At 36.0% G+C, this 21,121-nt stretch overlaps 2 protein-coding genes across 2 annotated transcripts; both read left to right on the top strand.

The window, feature by feature from the left end:
• The first annotated feature begins 339 nt into the window (after window positions 1-339).
• On the top strand, window positions 340-8,931 carry LOC132175089 (gamma-glutamyl hydrolase 1-like). The gene is made up of 6 exons (XM_059586906.1): window positions 340-442; window positions 1,144-1,233; window positions 1,387-1,449; window positions 7,405-7,493; window positions 8,394-8,486; window positions 8,574-8,931. The coding sequence occupies exons 1-6, from the start codon at window positions 428-430 to the stop codon at window positions 8,605-8,607; spliced, it is 384 nt and encodes a 127-aa protein (XP_059442889.1). The 5' UTR covers window positions 340-427; the 3' UTR covers window positions 8,608-8,931.
• Window positions 8,932-14,042: 5,111 nt separating this feature from the next.
• Window positions 14,043-17,326, top strand: LOC132174724 (trifunctional UDP-glucose 4,6-dehydratase/UDP-4-keto-6-deoxy-D-glucose 3,5-epimerase/UDP-4-keto-L-rhamnose-reductase RHM1). The gene is made up of 3 exons (XM_059586375.1): window positions 14,043-14,158; window positions 14,855-16,430; window positions 16,517-17,326. The coding sequence occupies exons 2-3, from the start codon at window positions 14,868-14,870 to the stop codon at window positions 16,967-16,969; spliced, it is 2,016 nt and encodes a 671-aa protein (XP_059442358.1). The 5' UTR covers window positions 14,043-14,158; window positions 14,855-14,867; the 3' UTR covers window positions 16,970-17,326.
• Window positions 17,327-21,121: the final 3,795 nt, after the last annotated feature.

Genomic DNA, 21,121 nt, shown 5'->3' with positions numbered 1-21,121 from the left:
AAATGGTGTTAAGTGTTTGTTTATATGAATGCTTATCAAAAAAAAAAAAGTCTTTGTTTATATGATTGCAGTATGACTGGATGCTTGCGTTAGGTAGTTTCAGTGCTTATTCTTTTTTGGATTTTCCTACTCTGCTGAACATTTCGTTGTAATGTTAAGATGTGTATTTATACACTTGTATGCCTGCTTTCTTTCTCATTTAATAAAATTATCTTTACTTGTCATCAAAAAAAAAAAAAAAATGTTCTTGCAGTAAACTCCAACAAGGTTTGGTGTTGGTATTGAAGTTTCTGTAATGATTTATCATCTGCATAAGCACTGATTGAGCTCTTTCAGTTGTTTCAGCAATAACACTGCAACTTGATATATATTATTTTGCAGATTTCCTCCAGATTTGCTTAACAAATTGAGTACAGATTGTCTTGTCATGCAAAACCATCGTGTAAGTGGAGACAAAATTTGTCATGTTTGCTTCTAGTTATGAATATCATAATTTTTTCTTGCTTAATTCTAATGCTTCTTGTGATTTGCAACAAGCATTTAATTTCTTGTTTCATGAACTAAGCATTAATTCCCACATATCATGTTGTATTACCCTTTTTTTTTTCTTTTTTTTTTCTTTTTTTGGTATTAGTGTCATACACTGGGAAATAATCATATTGGGAATCATTATAGATTCCCAACCTTGACGAAGTCTGGTATGAGTTGGGAATCTATAATAGTCTCTATGATTTGGGTATCTGTAATAATTATCCTCTTTGACCCAGTCTTAAAGTTGCATTTGGACTGAAAACTTTATGAAAGGGATTTGGGTTTTGACCTTCAATCCAAATCGCTTTAATGAGGCATAAAATATATAATTCTTTGACTTCAATGGAACCAAATGACATCTCATCTGTTAAAAAGGTGTCGAGGGTGATCACAGGTTCAAACCTATATCTGTATGTGCTGTGTTTGCCTATCAAAAAAATTAGAAGAAAAAAAAGGTGCAATTTATTTGTTCTTTTGTGTTTTCTTTACATCCTGTTGTCTATTTTTACAGTTGTATGTTTTTAGAACCATTTTGGTTATATCTAGTTTTACCTGTTTTCTGAGGGTAAAAAAATAGATTATCTAAATTTATCTGTTTTCTTAATGGGACAGTATGGAATTTCGCCTGAAAGGTTTCAAGAGAACCAGAATCTATCCAGCTTTTTTAAGATTTTGACTGCTAGCACAGATGAAGATAATAAGGTACTGAATGTAACCGAGCCATTTTAACTTATATGATTCACAAAGTCTCATGACATATTTGACTAAATCTGAGAATCCTGTGAGGGATTTATTCAAATCTTTGTATTATTCTATCCCCTTGAAGCATTCTGAGATTGATGATATTTATATCAGGTCTATGTCTCCACAGTACATGCACATAGTTATCCCGTGACTGCCTTCCAATGGCATCCAGAGGTATTCTTATATTGTGCTTCTCATTATCTTTTTACACATGATTATCCACTAATGCATGATAGCAAGTATCTGTTTACTCTATGCATTCCATATTTTCTCATATGCTCCTCCATGATTAGATTTTGGATGTCTCTTACATTATCATCTTGGTTATAGAAAACATACGCTAGGCATTTCAGTAGCAAAGGAACGTTAGGGCCTAAAATGTGATACCACATTGATCTCAATTATATGACATGAGTCTCCTTGAAGACTTCTAATACATTCTAGTTTCATTTAGAATAAGAACCTGTGTAAGTGTGTTAGTGTTTTTTTCTCCATTTTTTTTTAATCATGCAAATTCACTACCGTTTTGGAGTTAGCTGGCAAAACTGCACTCAAGTTTATCTTCATATTTTTAGTCATAGTTTTTCGCTGACATAATGATGAACAAGCATGAAATTCCTTTTGGCTACTTGAGCAAATATTTAGAATCTATATAATATCTTGAATTCCTCTGCTGAAAGTTTCTTTGTCCCTGGTGCAGTCTGTCAAGTGTTCCACAATGTGATCCAAGTTGTAGGCCAGTTATTATTTTGCCTTGGCAAGAAATACTTATTAGTTGTTTCTCATCTTATCACAGAGCCAACTTCCACTTACAGTTAAAAGGCTTTTATAAGTTGTTTCTTAGGGCAGATCTGAATTTAAAGAATAAACAAACAATATCGTGGGAATGAGTGAGGATTTAATAGTTGATGCCAGATCTCCAATACATGAACAACAGGCGTGAGTTCAATATAAAATGTTTTTTTTTTTTTTGATAAGTAATAATGATATAAAAAGCGTAGAGGGGTGCAACCCACATACACGGGAAGTATAAAAGAGAGCGCCTAAGAGGGAGAAAAATGAAAAAGGAAATCAGAGAAACTGATCCCTATAGGAGCAAGCCAAGCGGCTGTCCAGGAATACAAAGTAAAGAAGAAGAAATTGGTCAATTCCTCTATGGTCCTAGTGGAGTTCTCAAAGCATCTAGCATTCCTTTCATTCCAAATACACCACATAAGACACAGAGGAATCATCTTCCACACTACCGCACTTCGGGACCGACCTCCCGACCACCAGCAATCGAACAAGCCCCTCACCTTGCAAGGCATGACCCAATGCAATCCAAAACGATCAAAAATAGTATGCCAAAGAATGCTCGCTGTCTCGCAATAAAGAAGAAGATGATCGACTGACTCTCCATTCTTCTTGCACATACAACACCACTCCACTATCACAAAGTTCCTCTTCCGTAGGGTGTCGTGAGTCAAAATCTTGCCTAAGGCCGCGGTCCACCCAAAAAAAGCCACTCGCATAGTCACCTTAGTACGCCAAATGCTCTTCCAAGGAAACACCTCACGATCTAAATTAGACAAAGCCTTGAAAAGTGACTTAACCTCGAACTTGCCTTTCTTAGACGATGACCATCGAATACGATCCTCAGAACCTGTGGATATCTTGCAAGAGTACAACCGGTCCAAGAAAGCAGAAATCAAATCCATCTCCCAGTCCTGTACGGGCCGCACAAAAATGACATTCCACTCGACCACCCCACTCCTCCACATGAAGTTATCCTTCACCCAAGCTTCTTTATGTCTGGCAATGTTGAACAAGGGCGGGAAAGCATGCTTCAAAGCGGAATCCCCACACCAAATATCATGCCAAAAACGAACTTTCGAACCCACCCCCACCTCAAAACGGATGCCTTTGGCAAAAAAATCCCAACCTTGACGAATGTGTTTCCATAAGCCCACACCATGGGAACCCGAGACCTTCTTTGTGCACCACCCACCATCCTGATCTCCATACTTAGATTTGATAACCTTATACCATAGAGCCTCACTCTCATTCGCATACCTCCAAAGCCATTTTCCTAAGAGAGCTTGATTAAACTGATGCAACTTTCGAATGCCAAGCCCGCCGTACCGAAGGGGACGACAGACTTGATTCCAATTGACAAGATGCATCTTAGGCTCGTCTCCCATCCCTCCCCATAAGAAATCTCTTTGAACTTTCTCAAGTCTTTTGGCTACACTCATAGGGATCGGAAGCAGAGACAAAAAGTAAGTCGGTAGATTAGAGAGCGTACTCTTAATGAGGGTTAAACGACCTCCTTTAGAGAGATACATTCTCTTCCAACCTGCCATCTGACGCTCCATCTTTTCGATCACATCATTCCACATAGCTGTATCCTTATGCGCCGCCCCAAGAGGGAGACCCAAATACTTCATAGGCAAATCGGCAACACTACACCCAAGGATATCTGCTAAACCCTCAATGTTCTCCACCTCCCCAATAGCCACAATTTTAGACTTTCCAAGATTCACTCTCAAACCCGAAACAGCTTCAAAACACAAAAGAATGAGCCGCACATACCGGATTTGCTCGATCGAAGCTTCACAAAAAATCAAGGTGTCATCAGCAAATAAAGAGTGAGAGACCACCAACTCCGATAAAACCCTATTTCCCACCGAGAAGCCAGTCAAAAAGCCTAAGTCAACCGTCGCATTCACCATCTTACTCAATGCCTCCATAACAAGCACAAAAAGTAACGGAGAAAGCGGGTCCCCTTGCCGAATTCCCCTCGAGCTATTAAAGAAGCCTTCCGGAGAACCATTCACAAGAATGGAAAATCTTACCGACGTAATACACCACTCTATCCAAGCCCTCCACCTCTCGCCAAAACCACATCTATGCAGCAAATACAACACAAAGTCCCAATTAACATGGTCGTAGGCCTTCTCCAAATCTAATTTGCAAAGAACACCTGGCACCCCTGACTTCATACAACTATCCACACATTCATTTGCAATAAGAACCGAATCTAGGATTTGACGACCCCCAATAAAAGCATTTTGAGAGTAGGATATGATCTTACCCAACACAGTTCTCATCCTGTTGGCAAGAACCTTAGATACAATTTTGTACACCCCTCCCACCAAGCTAATGGGCCGAAAGTCCTTCATCTCCACCGCTTCCGCCTTTTTTGGGATCAAGGAAATAAAAGTTGCATTCAAGCTTTTCTCCAGCTGTCGTCTACAATGGAACTCGGCAAAAACAGCCATAACATCATTCTTAATAACACCCCAACAAGCTTGAAAAAAAGCCATGGAGAAGCCATCCGGACCTGGAGCCTTATCACCATCCATACCTTTAACCACCTCCCAAACTTCCTTTTCCTCAAAATCTCTTTCTAACCACCTTTTATCCTCCTCATCAATGGACAAAAAAGGCTGGTTGTCCATTCTAGGTCGCCACGTGCTTTGTTCCGAATATAAGCTTTGATAATACCTCACAATGTGATCTTTTACCTCAGCCGGATCATCGGATAAAACGCCGTTAATACGAAGCACTTCCACACGATTATACCTGCGATGAGAGTTAGCCATTTTATGAAAGAAACGAGTATTGCGGTCCCCCTCCTTGAGCCACAAAACTCTCGATTTTTGGCGCCAATGAATTTCTTCACACAATAAGGTGTTCTCCAAATCTTTCACCATATCCGCCTTTTGGGCCTTCTCCTCTTGGGCTAAGCCCCTTACCTCTGCCAACTCAACCAACTCCTGAATACCTCTCAACAGCTCTTTTTTCTTCCTCCCAATGTCCCCAAACACCTCCTCATTCCACTTTTTCAAATCCAATTTAAGGGATTTCAACTTCTTAGCTAGCACAAAACTAGGTAAACCCTCCACCGAATAAGACCCCCACCAAGACCTAACCTCGTCAACAAAACCTTCAGCTTTAAGCCACATATTCTCAAATCTAAAGCATTTATTACCTCCGCAAAGAGCCCCGCAATCCAATAGTAAAGGGAAGTGATCGGAAATCAAGCGCTAAAGTCTTCTTTGTGACACTGCAGGGAAATGATCTTCCCAATCCGAGGATATCAAGAATCGGTCAATCCTAGACCAACTCTCATTTTCTTGATTATTAGACCACGTAAATTGACTCCCCATCATAGGCATGTCCACCAAGTTGTTCTCTGAGATGAAGTCCGAAAAAATCCATCATGCTAGTGGAATAGTACAAAACACTGGAACGCTCACTAGGAAACCGAACAATATTAAAATCCCCTCCAAGACACCAAGGAACCTCCCACACATTCATCAAACCCGCCAATTCTTCCCAAAGGGCCCTTCTTTCCCCATCCTCATTCGGACCATACACTCCCCCAAAAGCCCACTTCCAATTGTCCTCCACATTTTGAAAAGAGCATGCCAAGGAGAAAAGCCCCACACAATCCTCCTTACACTCCACCACCCTCTTATCCCACATCAATAAAATCCCCCCTGACAAACCATTAGACCCTTTAAACTTCCACCCCACATGTTGACCTCCCCAAAGACTATGAACCACCTCTCGGGAAATAACCTCCATCTTAGTCTCAATTAAACACACAATATCTACACTCCATTCTTTCAAATGACCCCTAATACGCAACCTTTTCTTGAGGGCATTCAACCCTCTCACATTCCATGCTACGATGTTAAGCTTCATTGATCCACCAATGTGCCCCTCTCACACTCCTTGAGCTCCTTAATTCCTGTTGGGGCTGGAACATAGGCAGAGATGCCTCCCAAAACAGAATCACCCTGCATTCTAGAAGCTTCAATAGAGTTGAATAAAAACTCCAAATCCCCTTTCTTCCCTCCATCAGGTATGCCAATTTTAGGGCAAAAATTGAGACAATTATTAACTACCCAGCTGGAAGAAATCATCCCTGGCCCCAAGTCCTCCAACCCAGCTGTCTCTGAGGTACTATCCTCTTCCAAACCAGAACCAGGCCCAATAGGCACCATTGCTGGCATACATTCCACTCCTTTCTCTCCAACAAGAACCTGCTGACTCATACTGCTTGTCTCCCCCCGACAAAACTCCTGCAAACAGCCCCCCCCTACCATTCCTATATTCGGACGAGAGAGTATCTCCACCGGAAACTGGACTGATCCCTCATCCGTACCTGCCCCAGCAGCTCCAGGCCCCACATGACAAATCGGCGACCTCTGAGGATTTTCCGGCAAAAATTGCGTCTCCGGCACCCTCTGGGTTGATTCCGGCGTCGACCCCAAATATAAAATGTTATGACACAAATTGTAGGCGAGAAATTTCAGTACCATTCAAATACCCGACTTTGAAGCGATTACCTCTTGCTCCACCCCATGTACATATTATAGTAAGTAGTATAACCATCTTAAGGCTAAAGAACGTTTCGCTTTTTGCTCACGACCTGGCTATGTAGTCCTAAGAATGAAATGTATAAAATCTGTAACAGATGTAAGTGGATGTGCATAGCCTGCAGGCAAGTATTATTCCAATTTTTGAATTCAATGCAGGTGGTTACTTTTTTTTTCTTTTTTTTTTTCATCAGAAGAACAAAAAAAAAAAAAAAAAACACAACCAATCAGGCCCTTTTGTACCACGTGATGGTCATTTTATGTAAGATTTAAAACCAAAAAAAACACACGTATGTTTTCCTGCTTTTCAGATAGTGTAGCCCATGAGCATACTTGTAAATTTTTTCATCCAAACTAGAGAGGATTATGTTGGCTCTACCACATTGAGTAAACAATAAGGGAATTGGAGTAAGTGATACCTTACAATTGATATTATTTTTAGTGCTGAATATGTTTTGTACTTGGTCGGATGCTATACCAGAAAAGAGATAGGTTCATTATGTAATGGTCATTTGATCAAAGATGTATAATACTAGAGTATGATGATGAGTTGTCCAAATGGATTCATTAATGTCTTAGTTGGCTGATGTGTGCTGTGTTACAGCTTTACTGAACTGCAATATAGTTGCAAACCTAAATCTTTAGATGCATGTGTCAATCTCTCTCTCTCTCTCTCTCTCTCCCCCTTATGTTTTCTTTTTCTTCTATTATTGGGGCGGTGGTAGCACCAGTCTGTGTCTCATATATATGCACTGTGCAGAAAAACGCTTTTGAATGGGGCTTATCAATGATTCCACACTCGGAGGATGCAGTTCAGGTGACGCAACATGTTGCAAACTTTTTGGTCAGGTTAGTTCTTTAGACTTAATAACGTGAAAAGTTATGATCTAGTTAATGGAGCAGATTTTTAATATTGCAACCAACTGTCCTGGAGTTCAAACATTTGACAAGCCAACAATATCACCATCATGTTATGTGTGAAAATGTAGGCAACAAAAATGGTTTCTCAAATTTTTTAATTTAATAGGCCCTCAGAAGTCGGTGATAAGGTAGAAAGATGTTTTGCATAGCAATACCTAAAACCAATTATAAGGAAGGCCCCATTTTCTTACGATCAATATTTTAATGAAGACCTTGAAGGAATAATATAGAATGTGATGAAATCCGTCCGAACTGATAAAAATTGAGAAACCCTGGAGTGTACTGTTGGTGATATATTTGGCAACTTGGAAAAGTTGGATTAGGTTTCCACCCAGGCAGGGAATGAATTTGGCTAATTTACTCTTCGTTAGACTCACATTAATATTGAGTCTTGAAATACAAATATGATTTTAAACCTGGACACTGTCCATCCCCCTCCCCCCGTTGGAGCTGTAGATAACTTTTTTGCATGGATTTTGACTCTTACGTATTTTTGACATCATATTTAGGTCTACAGTCCTACTGCTGAACAAAATCAAATTGCTCCCTTGCAGACCTATATGTTTGTATTATTTTGTCATATTTCCAAATGTCTGTTTTTTCATTTTTTTTTCCCTCTTAGGCTACTTCATCCGAGTGTTTTTAGAAGGAAAAAATGAGATAAAAAATGTTGGTATAAAGTGACAATTATATATATATAGCCTGAAATTTCAGAATATTCTGTTGAAATGTTGTCATACTTCAAATTATGTTCTGACCAAGACCTAAATCAGGGCTTCTTTACAAATATTCGCTCTGAACTGAGTTGACCCCTGTATTTTGGTGCAGTGAGGCTAGGAAATCATTGAACAGGCCACCTGCTGGAAAAGTACTGGATAATCTCATTTACAATTACAGTCCCACATATTGTGGGAAGGCTGGGTAAGCCTAAATAGCCTGTAAGACTGCATTGTGTTATTGCTTGCACATGGATTTACTGATTGAATTTCATTTGCTCTGTGACTGTAGGAAGGGATACGATGAAGTTTATATCTTTACATGACCATCCAACCAAATTCTCGAAGGTCTTTTGATATGTGCAGTGTACATGGTAATTCTTCTGGACTTTAGAGTTGGAAAATTGGAGATTGTTGGAAATGTAAACATTAATCATCATTTCAACTAGCTCGTTCCATCCTCTAAATTGTGTTTTTTCATGTTGTAAGATCATATGTATCTACTACTATACTGTCATGTAATATTATGCAAACTCTCACCCTTGAGATCTCTGTGTCCATTTAAACGACAAAAAAGAGGATGTTTGAAGTGGGGAAAAATAAGTAAATGAAAAGTAAGGAAGTAAAATTAAAGACATCGTGATTATTTAGATTTTTTATGGTATTTTATTATGTACATTTTCTCAAATCTTAATCATTATTTTCAAATTAAATGAAAGGATTGGGATTTTTCTTTTCTATTTAATTAGTAGATGTATAGCTAATGTGTTTAGTAGGGGTGAGTTTGGTAATTGGTTTAGTTGTTCATGGGCAGTTGTCTTGTTAAGGAAGTTAGTTAGAGTGGAGATGTATTTTTGTCTTTTCACTTTTTGAGAGGACAAAAATACCCTTTCACTATAACTAATTGGATATTTTCCCGTTCATTTGGATCCTAATTCCTTGTTAAGTTGGTGGCTGAGTCCTTTATTTAACTAGGGCTTCCAGGAGGAAAGAAAATGGAAAACATGTTGTACGTGGATTAATGCTAAATGTCTTTATTATGTTCCTTAAAAAATATGTAATTTTTAAAATTATTATTGGATTAAAATTTAATAGTAATTTAGCACAAATTTAATAGTTATTTTAAAAGCTACATTAATTTTGAGGAATACAAAACAATTAAAACATGTATCATTAGTCCATGTATGTCCTACTTTTTTAGGAGAGTGGTATCTCGAATTAGCTTACCTTTGTTTGTATTCCATTTTAACAATGCCATGTGACCAATTTTCTAGGATTGTTTGAAAGTAAGGTGTTTTATTTAGAATCATGGTTTATGTAATTTATAATTAACTCTATATGGTATCAAAATGAATTCAGAAGTTTTTGAGGTATATTAGTATACCAAAAAAATAATTTACTCTTTGCAATTAAATTTCATCCATTGAGTTAATAGATTTATTTAGTGTGCCACATCAAGCCAATAAAATTGCGACATGTGGCACACATAATTAAATTACATATAAAAAAAAAAAAAAAAACACTTAACTATCAATCAATTAACTAAATCCTTAATTTAGGATAAAAAAAATCATCATTTGTTAAGAAGCAGTTCTCTTAAATAATTAAATAATTATTAAGCATAAATACGGGGTCAATGTTTTTATATAAGAAAAAGTCAAAAAGAGGACTCTAGTTTATTTAATAAGGGTGATCATTGTATGATATTTTTCAATACCTGAAACGTCAGAACTGACTAGTTCAAAAACTGTTGGTTTAATTTTCACACTCCATTAATAAAAAAATAAAAAAATAATATTATCATTCTTAGAAGCCATGACATGGTCCGTCATCCAATGTGGACTTCCCAACGAGGACCAACTTGCAAGGAACACGTGTCATTCCTAGAGTGGAATCATTCCCCCAAGTGCCCAAGTATGTGGAAAAATAAAAACATCGGCATACTAAATACTAAATAATAAATAATTAGAAGTGAATCTTTGATGACCGAGATTTTGATGGTATTAACTACTAATATCAATATCCCATGCGTATGGAGTGATAGATTAATTAATATCCCACGACATAACAACCAATTATTTGTTAATCCCACATCAACCATTATGTGATTTTATTTTTGTTTTCCTAAATTCCTTTGTCATGCAACATTAATATTTGAGAATAAGGTTTTTCTAATAATCAATCTGTCAATCAATTAATCATGTAAATAATATTTTAAAAATATTAACCTAGCTCACCCTTCATATAAACTCCACTAAGTTAAAGAAGTTTTTGTGATATAAAAAAAAAGAAAAAGAAGTTTTTACTTGATTAAATATAAAAAATACTGTTAAGGGTACTAAAATTTTTACTGCAAGTCTTTTATTATTCGCCACAATTTAGTATCCACACCAACACCTATTTCACTGGTTTAATCGCCATCAACTTCCAAATTAAAATCAATACCACCAATTTTTCCTCCTTCAATGGCTTTAGGGGAATTGGTGGTTTGCGGTTCCATGAGGTGAAATGGTGATTGGAATATGAGCTCTCGTGTTGGAATTTTATATAGGTTCTCTCACCATTACCGTTCAAATTGCTAGAGATCCCAATCTCATTTAATATTGAAAAAAGTAGGAGGTTCTTAAATTGGAGGTGAATGGTCTAAACTCTTTTTCTGTATGGATTTAGGGTGATAAAATATATTACTACATATATGAACAAATCAAGTCAACTTACTAGAAAAAAAAAAAAAAAAAAGTCAACTTACTACAAGAGGTGTATCTTTTCAAGCCAAAATTCAATTTCCTTTATATCTAAAGATAATTCATGAAAAAATGTTTGAGGAAGTACAGCATGCCTAGAAAATCATCAACGAGATGTTTCTGTAAACAATATATAATTAAATACTAATTAACAATATAAATTAGTAGCGGAATAATTTAATTATATAAATACCTTCGGTTATTGCTTTACTCAAGCGTAATGAAGAACACATTTCTTGAACAATCAGAGAGCTGACAACAGAAAAAAAATATAGAGAAAAAAGGTTCTTCTGACCTATACCTATCAATGTCAAATGATAAAATATACATGGCTTTTTATCGATAGGTTAGGGACCTTTGTTCTTAATTGTTATTGATTTTGTTTCTCTCATCAAGGAGCAAAATCATTCAATAAAATAAATTTCATAACATCCTTTTGAGTTCCATAACATCTTTTGCTAGATATATATATATATATATATATATATATATATATATATATATATTTGAAAATCAATCAACTTCATTGATTATTGAGAAAATTGCTCAAAAGAAACTTGAGACTGTATGCATGATGGGTAGTCGTCCACCCAAAGAGTCTTCCCCTATAAGGATAGTGTGAATCTTGACAGGCTATGTGCTATCTTTTGCTAGAATAAATTCCCCAATATCGTAACCATAATTATAATAAATACTGTAAATTAAAATGTGACATAAAGGCAATATCTTAAATGAATTTTCTTACAGTTTCTTTTCTTTTTTTCTTTTTAATATTATTTTTATTCTATGCTAACTAGATCCACTAATATGTCAAATTCTAAATGAGAATGCTAGTTATGCGGAAAAACCATCTATGAGAACCATATAAGAAAATAATGACATTGGATTAGTTTTTGAAAAAAAAAAAAACAGATGCATTTGAAATAAATAATAAGAATATTCCAATTAGAATACTCATGAGTCATGAAGACAGAACCAAAGCCAGTATCACAGATTCGCAATCACAATCACAATCAAGTCCATTTAATCATCATTTTTCATTGGGTGAGGTAAGTATTAGATCCATTATCACAATCAAGCCAATTTAATCATCTTACCCTCCCAATAAACAAAAAGACAAAAAAGGGAAAAAAGAAAAAGAAAAAAAAGAAAACAGAGGTAAAGGAAAAAGCATTTACTTAGGGAAGGAACACCGTTGCTTTCCAATAAGGAAAAAGAAAAAGAAAAAAAAAAAAAAGCAACGTTATTTCATAAGATAGTGATAATGATGGCTCATCCAGCCTAATACCCTATCATGTTAACTATGTCAAATCATATTGAAATTTACAGTAATTATCTATTCAAATTATTGTAATGATGACTCAATAATTTAAGCAAATAATACGAGAAAAAAATATCTGTCAAACTAAATTTTGGATTGTTTGACCGCCTATTCGAAGAAATTACTCTTATATATGAATATTTTCATTTTATTTGCCCAAATTACTACCAATTTAAACAGATAATTATCATAAATCCCTATAGATTAAACAGTGTGCAAGCTTTAAGAATTAACCTACTTTTGTCTTCTTTCTTTTTTTTTCCCCTTAGCCTAATGTTTTAGCCCCTACTAGAAAAGTCTACCTAGCTCTTTTTCTTTTTCTTTTTCCCTTTTTTTATTTTATTTTATTTTATTTTTATTCAAATATGGAAAAAGGGGAAGGGAAGAAAAGTCTAGCTCTGAGTTCTGACCAAATTACCAATAAAGTCTACTCACTAAAACTAGTTTACAATTTTATTCTCACAATCATCTTTTCCATAAATGACTCGAGCCCTTAAAATAGAATAGGATATATTTCCAAAAATAAATAAATAAATAAATAAATAAAGAAAAGAAAAGGGTAAGCTTTCATGAGGTCGACCTCAGGTAGGTAAGATTGTACTGAGCTCTACCCAATTGTGCCACCTTTCCATCACATCTGTAACAATTACCAAATTTCATCTCTATTTCTTTCTCTTCTCATCAAATAATAATAATAATAATAATAAGTTAATGCAATGGATAGTATCAAAGTTATTAGAACAATCTTTGTCAACTTCATAAGAAAGACAAAAGACCCTAACACATCGTACGGTCCTGGATTACAACAAAAGCATACCAAGGATTAATTGTGCTATGAAAATGAGGGACACTCCGTGTAATATTTTCCTCTATAGGAAAACAAGTCGGGTCAAGCTTTTTCTTTCTACCTATTTTAGCGGGCAAACGATAACATTGAGCATTCGAGAGATTCTTAAGCCTCTTTCAAAATAATGAGTTTGTATATATAAAGGAATCGTGTTCAAATACGTGGCTTAACAACCCAAAATTTATTTGAGTGGTTGAGTCCCGTTTATGCTATCTCACAAAAGTCACTAAAAATTGCTACAAATTTTGATTAATAATTATTGTAAATTCTAGTCCTCATATCGAACCCAATAACACCTTTATTTCTTCATATCATTTCTACTGCATTTGAAATAAATATATGCGTATCTAATGGTGTAAATGATGTTACATTATTTGAATTTTATTAAAAAGCATGTCAACATTAACATTAACATTAGAAAAATGCTACAGTTCCTTTTGATGTTCTTCTGATCTTACGTAAATATTATTTTATTTTATTTTTTTTCTTTTTCCTGATGGATCGGTCATGTTATTTTTTTGCTTTTATTTATTTATTTATTTTTTTTATAAAACAGTATCCACATAAGATCAGAAAAATACTAGAAAAAAATAAGAAAGAATCCTAACATTTCTTTTAACATTATTTTTAAATTCAAATTATTAAATAAAAATATCCTATTTTCATTCCAAAAAATCGTAGAACTCAAATTCAAGGAGAGTTCATGGATGGGGCGGGGGGCTCCCATAATAAACAGGGGTCCCACGAAGCGTGTGTGACCGCGTAACAGGAAAGAGGGAGCGGAGGGTATTTCCGTCATTTGGGCTCATTTTATGGCTCCCCTTAACTGTCTCACCGAATAAGAGAGGCGTGTATATATAGGCCCCCTCCATACTCCTTCTCTCCTTCAATCTCCCATTTCTCCGTGCCTTCTCTGGTCTTCAATTTCCTTGTCTGAAACTCTCTCTCTCTCTCTGGCCTAATTGGTAAGCACAAAGTTTTGGTTTCTGCATTTCTTTGGAGTTATCTGTGATCTGGGTGTTTCTCAAATTTGCTAGATCTATGATCAGCGGTGAATAATTTTATGTTAATTATGTGATTTTCTTTTATTTAGTGAAGGACATTTACTTTATATGATCTGGGTGCTTTTTGCGCGTGTGTGTCTCCTATGGGATATACAATTGGGATCTGGTTGTTGAAATCAGATCTGTTGAGAAGGGTTGCTTAGTTTGATTATGGGTCTGTGAATGTACATGGATCTGGTGATTGTTTTTGCTTCTGTAGAATGTGTTGGATCTGGTAACTTGTGTTGGGTTTTGATAAATGATCTCCATCTGCTTGTTTTTGTTTTGGTTATCTGTTTGGGTCTGTTAGCTGCTTTGAAAGAGAAGAGGAAAACGAATTATCTTTGAAACCGTACATATTCTGTTGTTTAATTTCTAAAAAGCTATTGAGAAGCATCTTGTTCATCAATTGTTTAAATGTGGAAGCAGAAGGTGTTGGGAGTAAATTTTTTTATTCTTTCTGTTACTTTTTGGGCAAGTGATCTTTCTGTAGCAGATGCAAGAAAATGTGCTATTTGTTATGGGATCTATATCTATCTTTCGTGTTTGTTTATCTGGTATGAAACTTTACTTAACTGATTGTAGAGAACTTAGTTATCTGTAATGTTTCTTTTGCAGACATTGCTTTGATATGGCTACTCATACCCCTAAGAACATCCTTATTACTGGGGCTGCCGGGTTCATTGCTTCCCATGTCGCCAACCGGCTCATCCGAAACTACCCTGACTACAAGATCGTTGTGCTTGACAAGCTTGATTACTGCTCAAATCTGAAAAATCTCCTTCCCTCTAAATCATCTCCCAATTTCAAGTTTGTCAAGGGGGACATTGGCAGTGCTGACCTTGTCAATTTCCTCCTCATCACTGAGTCTATAGACACTATAATGCACTTTGCAGCCCAGACCCATGTCGACAACTCATTTGGTAACAGCTTTGAGTTTACCAAGAACAATATTTATGGTACCCATGTCCTTTTAGAAGCCTGCAAGGTCACTGGCCAGATCAAAAGGTTCATCCATGTGAGTACGGATGAGGTCTATGGGGAGACGGATGAGGATGCTGTTGTGGGAAACCATGAGGCTTCTCAACTCCTCCCAACAAACCCATACTCTGCCACAAAAGCTGGAGCAGAAATGCTTGTTATGGCATATGGCAGGTCATATGGGTTACCTGTAATTACGACGCGTGGGAACAATGTTTATGGACCCAATCAGTTTCCTGAAAAATTGATCCCAAAGTTCATCCTCTTGGCCATGCAAGGGAAGCCTCTTCCAATTCACGGTGATGGTTCCAATGTGAGGAGTTATTTATATTGTGAAGATGTTGCTGAAGCTTTTGAAGTCATTCTTCACAAGGGAGAGGTAGGTCATGTTTACAATATTGGTACAAAGAAGGAAAGGAGAGTTATTGATGTTGCCGAAGATATATGCAGACTCTTTTCCATGGACCCAGAGAAAAACATCAAGTTTGTAGATAACAGACCATTTAATGACCAGAGGTACTTTCTAGATGATCAGAAGCTGACGATATTGGGATGGTCAGAGCGGACTACGTGGCAAGAGGGGCTGAAGAAGACTATGGAATGGTACATTAACAATCCTGAATGGTGGGGTGACGTCTCTGGGGCACTGCTTCCTCATCCAAGAATGCTGATGATGCCTGGTGGGATTGAAAGACACTTCGATGGGTCTGAGGAGGGCAAGTCTGCCTCTTATGTCTCAAGTAATACCCGGATGCTGGTTCCTCCTTCCAAAAGCGTTGGCTCTCCTCGAAAACATTCCTTGAAGTTCTTGATCTTTGGTAGGACTGGTTGGATTGGGGGTCTGCTTGGGAAGATATGTGAGAAACAAGGGATTCCTTTTGAATATGGAAAAGGGCGTCTAGAGGATCGGTCATCACTAGTGGCAGATATTCAGAATGTTAAGCCAACCCATGTTTTCAATGCTGCTGGTGTGACTGGTAGACCCAATGTAGATTGGTGCGAGTCTCACAAAACAGAAACAATTCGCACAAATGTTACTGGGACCTTAACCTTAGCAGATGTTTGCAGAGAGAATGGGCTCTTGATGATGAATTTTGCTACAGGGTGTATATTTGAGTACGATGCGGCACATCCCGAGGGTTCTGGCATTGGGTTTAAAGAGGAAGACAAACCCAATTTCACTGGTTCTTACTATTCCAAAACCAAGGCTATGGTAATTTATTGAGAATCATTATCTATTCCTATATCTTTCTGAGATTATGCATTTCTTCTGATAGTTTCTCTGATTTTTTCAACCAGGTTGAAGAGCTGTTGAATGAATATGACAATGTCTGCACTCTAAGAGTTAGGATGCCGATATCATCTGACCTAAACAACCCACGCAACTTCATTACAAAGATCTCTCGTTATAATAAAGTGGTTAACATTCCGAATAGCATGACCGTGTTGGATGAGCTTCTGCCGATTTCAATTGAGATGGCAAAGCGGAACTTGAGGGGTATATGGAACTTCACAAACCCGGGGGTTGTGAGCCATAATGAGGTTCTGGAGATGTACAAGGATTACATTGACCCCAACTTCAGGTGGGCTAACTTCACACTTGAAGAGCAAGCCAAGGTGATTGTGGCTCCTCGAAGCAACAATGAGTTGGATGCCTCAAAGTTGAAGAAAGAGTTCCCGGAGTTGCTATCTATCAAGGACTCCCTGATTAAGTTTGTGTTTGAACTCAACAAGAAGAACTCTGCAGAGTAAACAGTTTCAGTTGTAGACCTCTCACTCTCAGGTTCGACCTCTCTGCATTTTGCTCTAGATACTACTCCACAAGGCTCATCAGCTCCACCACTTAATTCATTGTTAGCTTCGTATAATTATTTCAACTGTTGTAGAAGGTGGTCGTGAGGGCAATTCTATTAGCTACATCTTTCATTTTGACTTCACCTATATTTTGTAATTTAGTTTGCTTAGTTGCTTTGAGCAAGAAACTTCCAATAGGGGGTTGTATTATTTTTGCAGTCTATCATCTAATATGTGTGGCGTTTCATTCTTTAATAAGTGAACTTCTGGCATCCATTCAAAGCAATATACTTGTGTCTTTATGGCATTTGATCTGCTGAAGAAAGTCAATGGGATCGAAGTGTTTTTTTTTTTTTTTTTCATTCATCTAATTTAAGTGGGTTCTGGGTTGCACAGGAAATTGCCACAAAGTTCAGTACTTTGACCCTCGTGAAGAAGTAGTAGGAAACGTTTCACTGCTTAGACGAAGGAAAAAGAAAAAAAATTCAAAGTGAAACGTTTCGCTCCTTTCCTCCCAATTTCCTTATTAATATTTAAGAGAAATGATATACATAGTTGAGTTAGAGAGTATGAAGAATGTGTATTGTGTAGCACTCTTTAATAAAAGACTTGAAAGTACGGTTTTTTTGGTACACTTGGCAAAACAAAAGTAGAAGGAAAGAGTGATTTTACAAAGCCAAAAAGCTCGAGAACCAATTTTATCACCGACTGAATTTGATACACACTAAAAGTATAGGGACCAATTTTTGATTCAATCCTAAATTAAAAATGATAAGTGTTACAAATCCATCTCTTGCTTATTTCTTATCATTTTTTTTTTTGGTAAATTTACCATTGAATATGGAACTTGCATGTGGTCTTATATAGTGAATTTACTAATCTCTTAATATAGAGATGAACAAAAGATGAGCAAAAGATAGAAATCAATTAAAAATACAAGAACCATGTTAAGATTCAAGTTAAATTTTATGAGTGATATTTGTAACAACTTTAAATTTAAAATACTTTAAAATCTCGTGGTGTTGGGATCACATCTATCATTCCTATCTCACTGAATTGATAGGGTTACCACATCGGCCATTATTAAAAAAATAAAATAAAATCAAGAACTAATGAATAATGCTATATCAGCTCAATAAAATAAAAACATAATTTACAACATTACTTTTGAGAAACTCAAGGTGGACACCTTTGGTAGCTGCATTACTCTACAGCTAATTATGACCATTACAGTAAAAGAAAAATAATAGGTGCTCTCCTAATGGTCTCCTTGTGTCTTCATGAACCTAGGTGAAAATTATTTTATAAAAATTAAGCAAGAGAAATGAGAGCAATTTTTTATTTTTTATTTTTTAATTTTTTATAAAATAATATTACAATAGGACCGAGGACACAAGAAGAATGCCATGACATCGAAATAAAAGAGAATTACTTCCCTACCCTTCTTCTATTCAATTTTTTTTTTTTTTTTTTAAATAAATAAATCATGAGCTCTATAGAATTCACATCTTCACACACACACACACACACACACACATATATATATATTATTATTATTATTATTTTTTTTTAAATTAGACAGAAAAAGAACAGAGAAGAATGTTTAGACTATCTTGGGGTAAAATTATGAATTGACTTGCTCCTCACCATGATCCCACATGAATCAAATTATGGCTCGTACTTGGTGTTTGAAGTGGGGATGGCTTGGAGCTTTGGAGTGATTGACACGTAGCACATACCAAGGTTTTATACTGAACTGGAGATGTTTCTATCTTGTTGGTTCATAAATAAATAAATTTAGGGGAAAACGCGCTTTATCCTCCAGTGTTTTATCTGATTTGTAATTTGACATTCAATATTTAAAAATTGACAATGCACCTCAACAAAATATCAAAAATTCACAATGTGATACATGCATCAATAATTTGGGTGGCCGTAGCCACTGTAAGTATTGTTGCCCATGTAAACTTTTTGTTCTCCGGCGGCTTTTTCCTTGAAATCTACAAAAAATTCTCGGCTTCTTGTGATATGTCTAGTTGCTGCCGAATCTATCCACAATGAATTTGTAATTGGTTCTGCCATCATTACTTTAATGATTGTGACAGCAATTTCTTTCTGAATCTTGCTGCCATTGCTCTTTGGACAATTTGCTTTGAAATGTCCCGTCTTTTTACATTTGTAGCATGCTCTTTTGTTTTTGAAATTGGCGTTTGGTTTACCTTCCATCTTTTTTTTTTTTATTTTTTTTTTTCAATTTTCCTTTGAATGTGGGTGCATGCAGTTTTTGTGTAGTTGTATGTGCATCATTAGGTTTGTAGCTGTCCCTTCTATTTTTCTTCGCTTCATTCTCTCTTCTTCCATCACAAGTACTACCGGGAGGGATGTCATAAAATTTTTTTTGCCCCCATGTGTCAAAGAAGTTACCACATGCTTCCATGATAGAGGAAGACTGTTGAGTATAGTTGTAACTTGCATTTTGTCTTACACTGGATGACCTGCATTTGCTAATTCTTTTGCAACAAGTTCCATTTGGTTAATGCATTGTTATATTTATTTAGTAACAATTGTATGTGTGTGTCAGACCTAAGTCCATACCATTGATCTAAAGCCTCCATCATTCTTTTTGTTGTCTCGTGTTTTGGGATCTAATCTTGTCTCATGGAGTGTAAGGAAACAATCTATGGTGTCTCGCTCTAGCACTGAAGCTAAATACCATGCCTTGGCAAGTGCAACCGCTGAACTTCAGTGGTTACAGTATCTCCTTCGCGAGCTGGGTGTTTTTCTCTCCCATCCACCTACACTATGGTGCAACAATCTTGGTGCTATGTATCTCACGGCCAATCTGATGTTCCATTCTCGCACTAAATACATCGAGATTGATTTTTATTTTGTACGTGATAAAGTGGCATCAAAATCCTTACAAGTTCGTATTATTTCAAGTAAAGATCAGAAAGCTAATGTCCTCACCAAGCCACTGGTCTCTCAACGCTTTGTTCAATTACTCCATCCCGCTCAAATTGATGGGGCCTATCAAGACATTATCTTCTAATCATAACAAATGTTTGAAATATAAAGACGAAAGGTTGCAATGTAAAGATTCAAAGTAAAATGTAGATAAGGATGAGGACGAGCTTCCTTGTTAACTGATTGTATTGATGTTAAACACAAACTCTGTACAGCAGTGGTTATATATAGACATCGAACCTCTCTATAAGATGAACACCTAACTAGATAAGTTGCACCACAAACATCAGTTTCAAATAGAATTTTTTATTTTATTTTTTTAAATCTTTTTGCAGGATGACCGAATTTCTAACAATTTTTAGCGTTAGAATTGCTAACATGATCAATCATGTGATATGGTTCTTATAAATTTTATCTATCCAAACAAGTGAATTGACGGCCAAAACTTACTTGGACATACCACATTAACTATCTCACATTTACTCCAAATCTGTTCCAAGATATGCATTTTAGAACACGAAATCAAATTAAATAAAGCTGATTTTTTTTTTTTTTTTTTTTGTCGACCAATGATAGAGAAGGTCCTCATTTGGTGTTTGGGTAATATTTAGTTTTGTTGTTCCATGCTGATGTATCATCTTCTTATTAGAGAACACAAAAAACGTATTTTGCGTCAAGACATTATAGAAATTATTTTATGGTACGTTTGGTATTGCGATTTCATAGACAAAAAGTATGATTTCAATAAATTATTTGGTATTGCGCTTTTGAAAATTTTCTATTTGAAAACGTATAAAATTCATGTTTTCAAATTGCAAGTAATAAGGTGTTTTTTTGAACCCATCAAATTTTAATTGCTAAACTGCTATTTTAAAGTTGAGAATGTAATTTTGCCAAACGTAATAACTGAGTTTTAAAAAAAATTAATTGCACATTTTAAACTCATTATTTTTTGGACAGAGTTTTCCTCCAAACTAGGTTAGAGGAATTTCCTTCAACTTAGTCTATAAAAGCGACATGCGTCCCTTAAACATGTGAAAAACATATGCTTTTTTAATAGCAGGGATAAAGTTGAAATAAATCTTATTAAAAACTCACGTGCACCTCACATGTTATTAAAAAAATTGACACATGTCATTTTTATAG

Source organism: Corylus avellana, chromosome ca3 (assembly GCF_901000735.1).
Source record: "Corylus avellana chromosome ca3, CavTom2PMs-1.0".
Lineage (NCBI taxonomy): Eukaryota > Viridiplantae > Streptophyta > Magnoliopsida > Fagales > Betulaceae > Corylus > Corylus avellana.
Note: the sequence above shows the minus strand (reverse complement) of the source record. Positions and strands in the feature narration are given on the sequence as shown.

Excerpts from the sequence above, each read along its gene's own strand:
- LOC132175089 (XM_059586906.1), top strand. Across the intron at positions 1,234-1,386 it reads GCACAGATGAAGATAATAAG|GTCTATGTCTCCACAGTACA; the intron begins GTACTGAATGTA and ends TATTTATATCAG. Across the intron at positions 7,494-8,393 it reads GTTGCAAACTTTTTGGTCAG|TGAGGCTAGGAAATCATTGA; the intron begins GTTAGTTCTTTA and ends ATTTTGGTGCAG.
- LOC132174724 (XM_059586375.1), top strand. The coding sequence starts at position 14,868 with ATGGCTACTCATACCCCTAAGAACATCCTTATTACTGGGGCTGCCGGG. Across the intron at positions 16,431-16,516 it reads ATTCCAAAACCAAGGCTATG|GTTGAAGAGCTGTTGAATGA; the intron begins GTAATTTATTGA and ends TTTTTCAACCAG.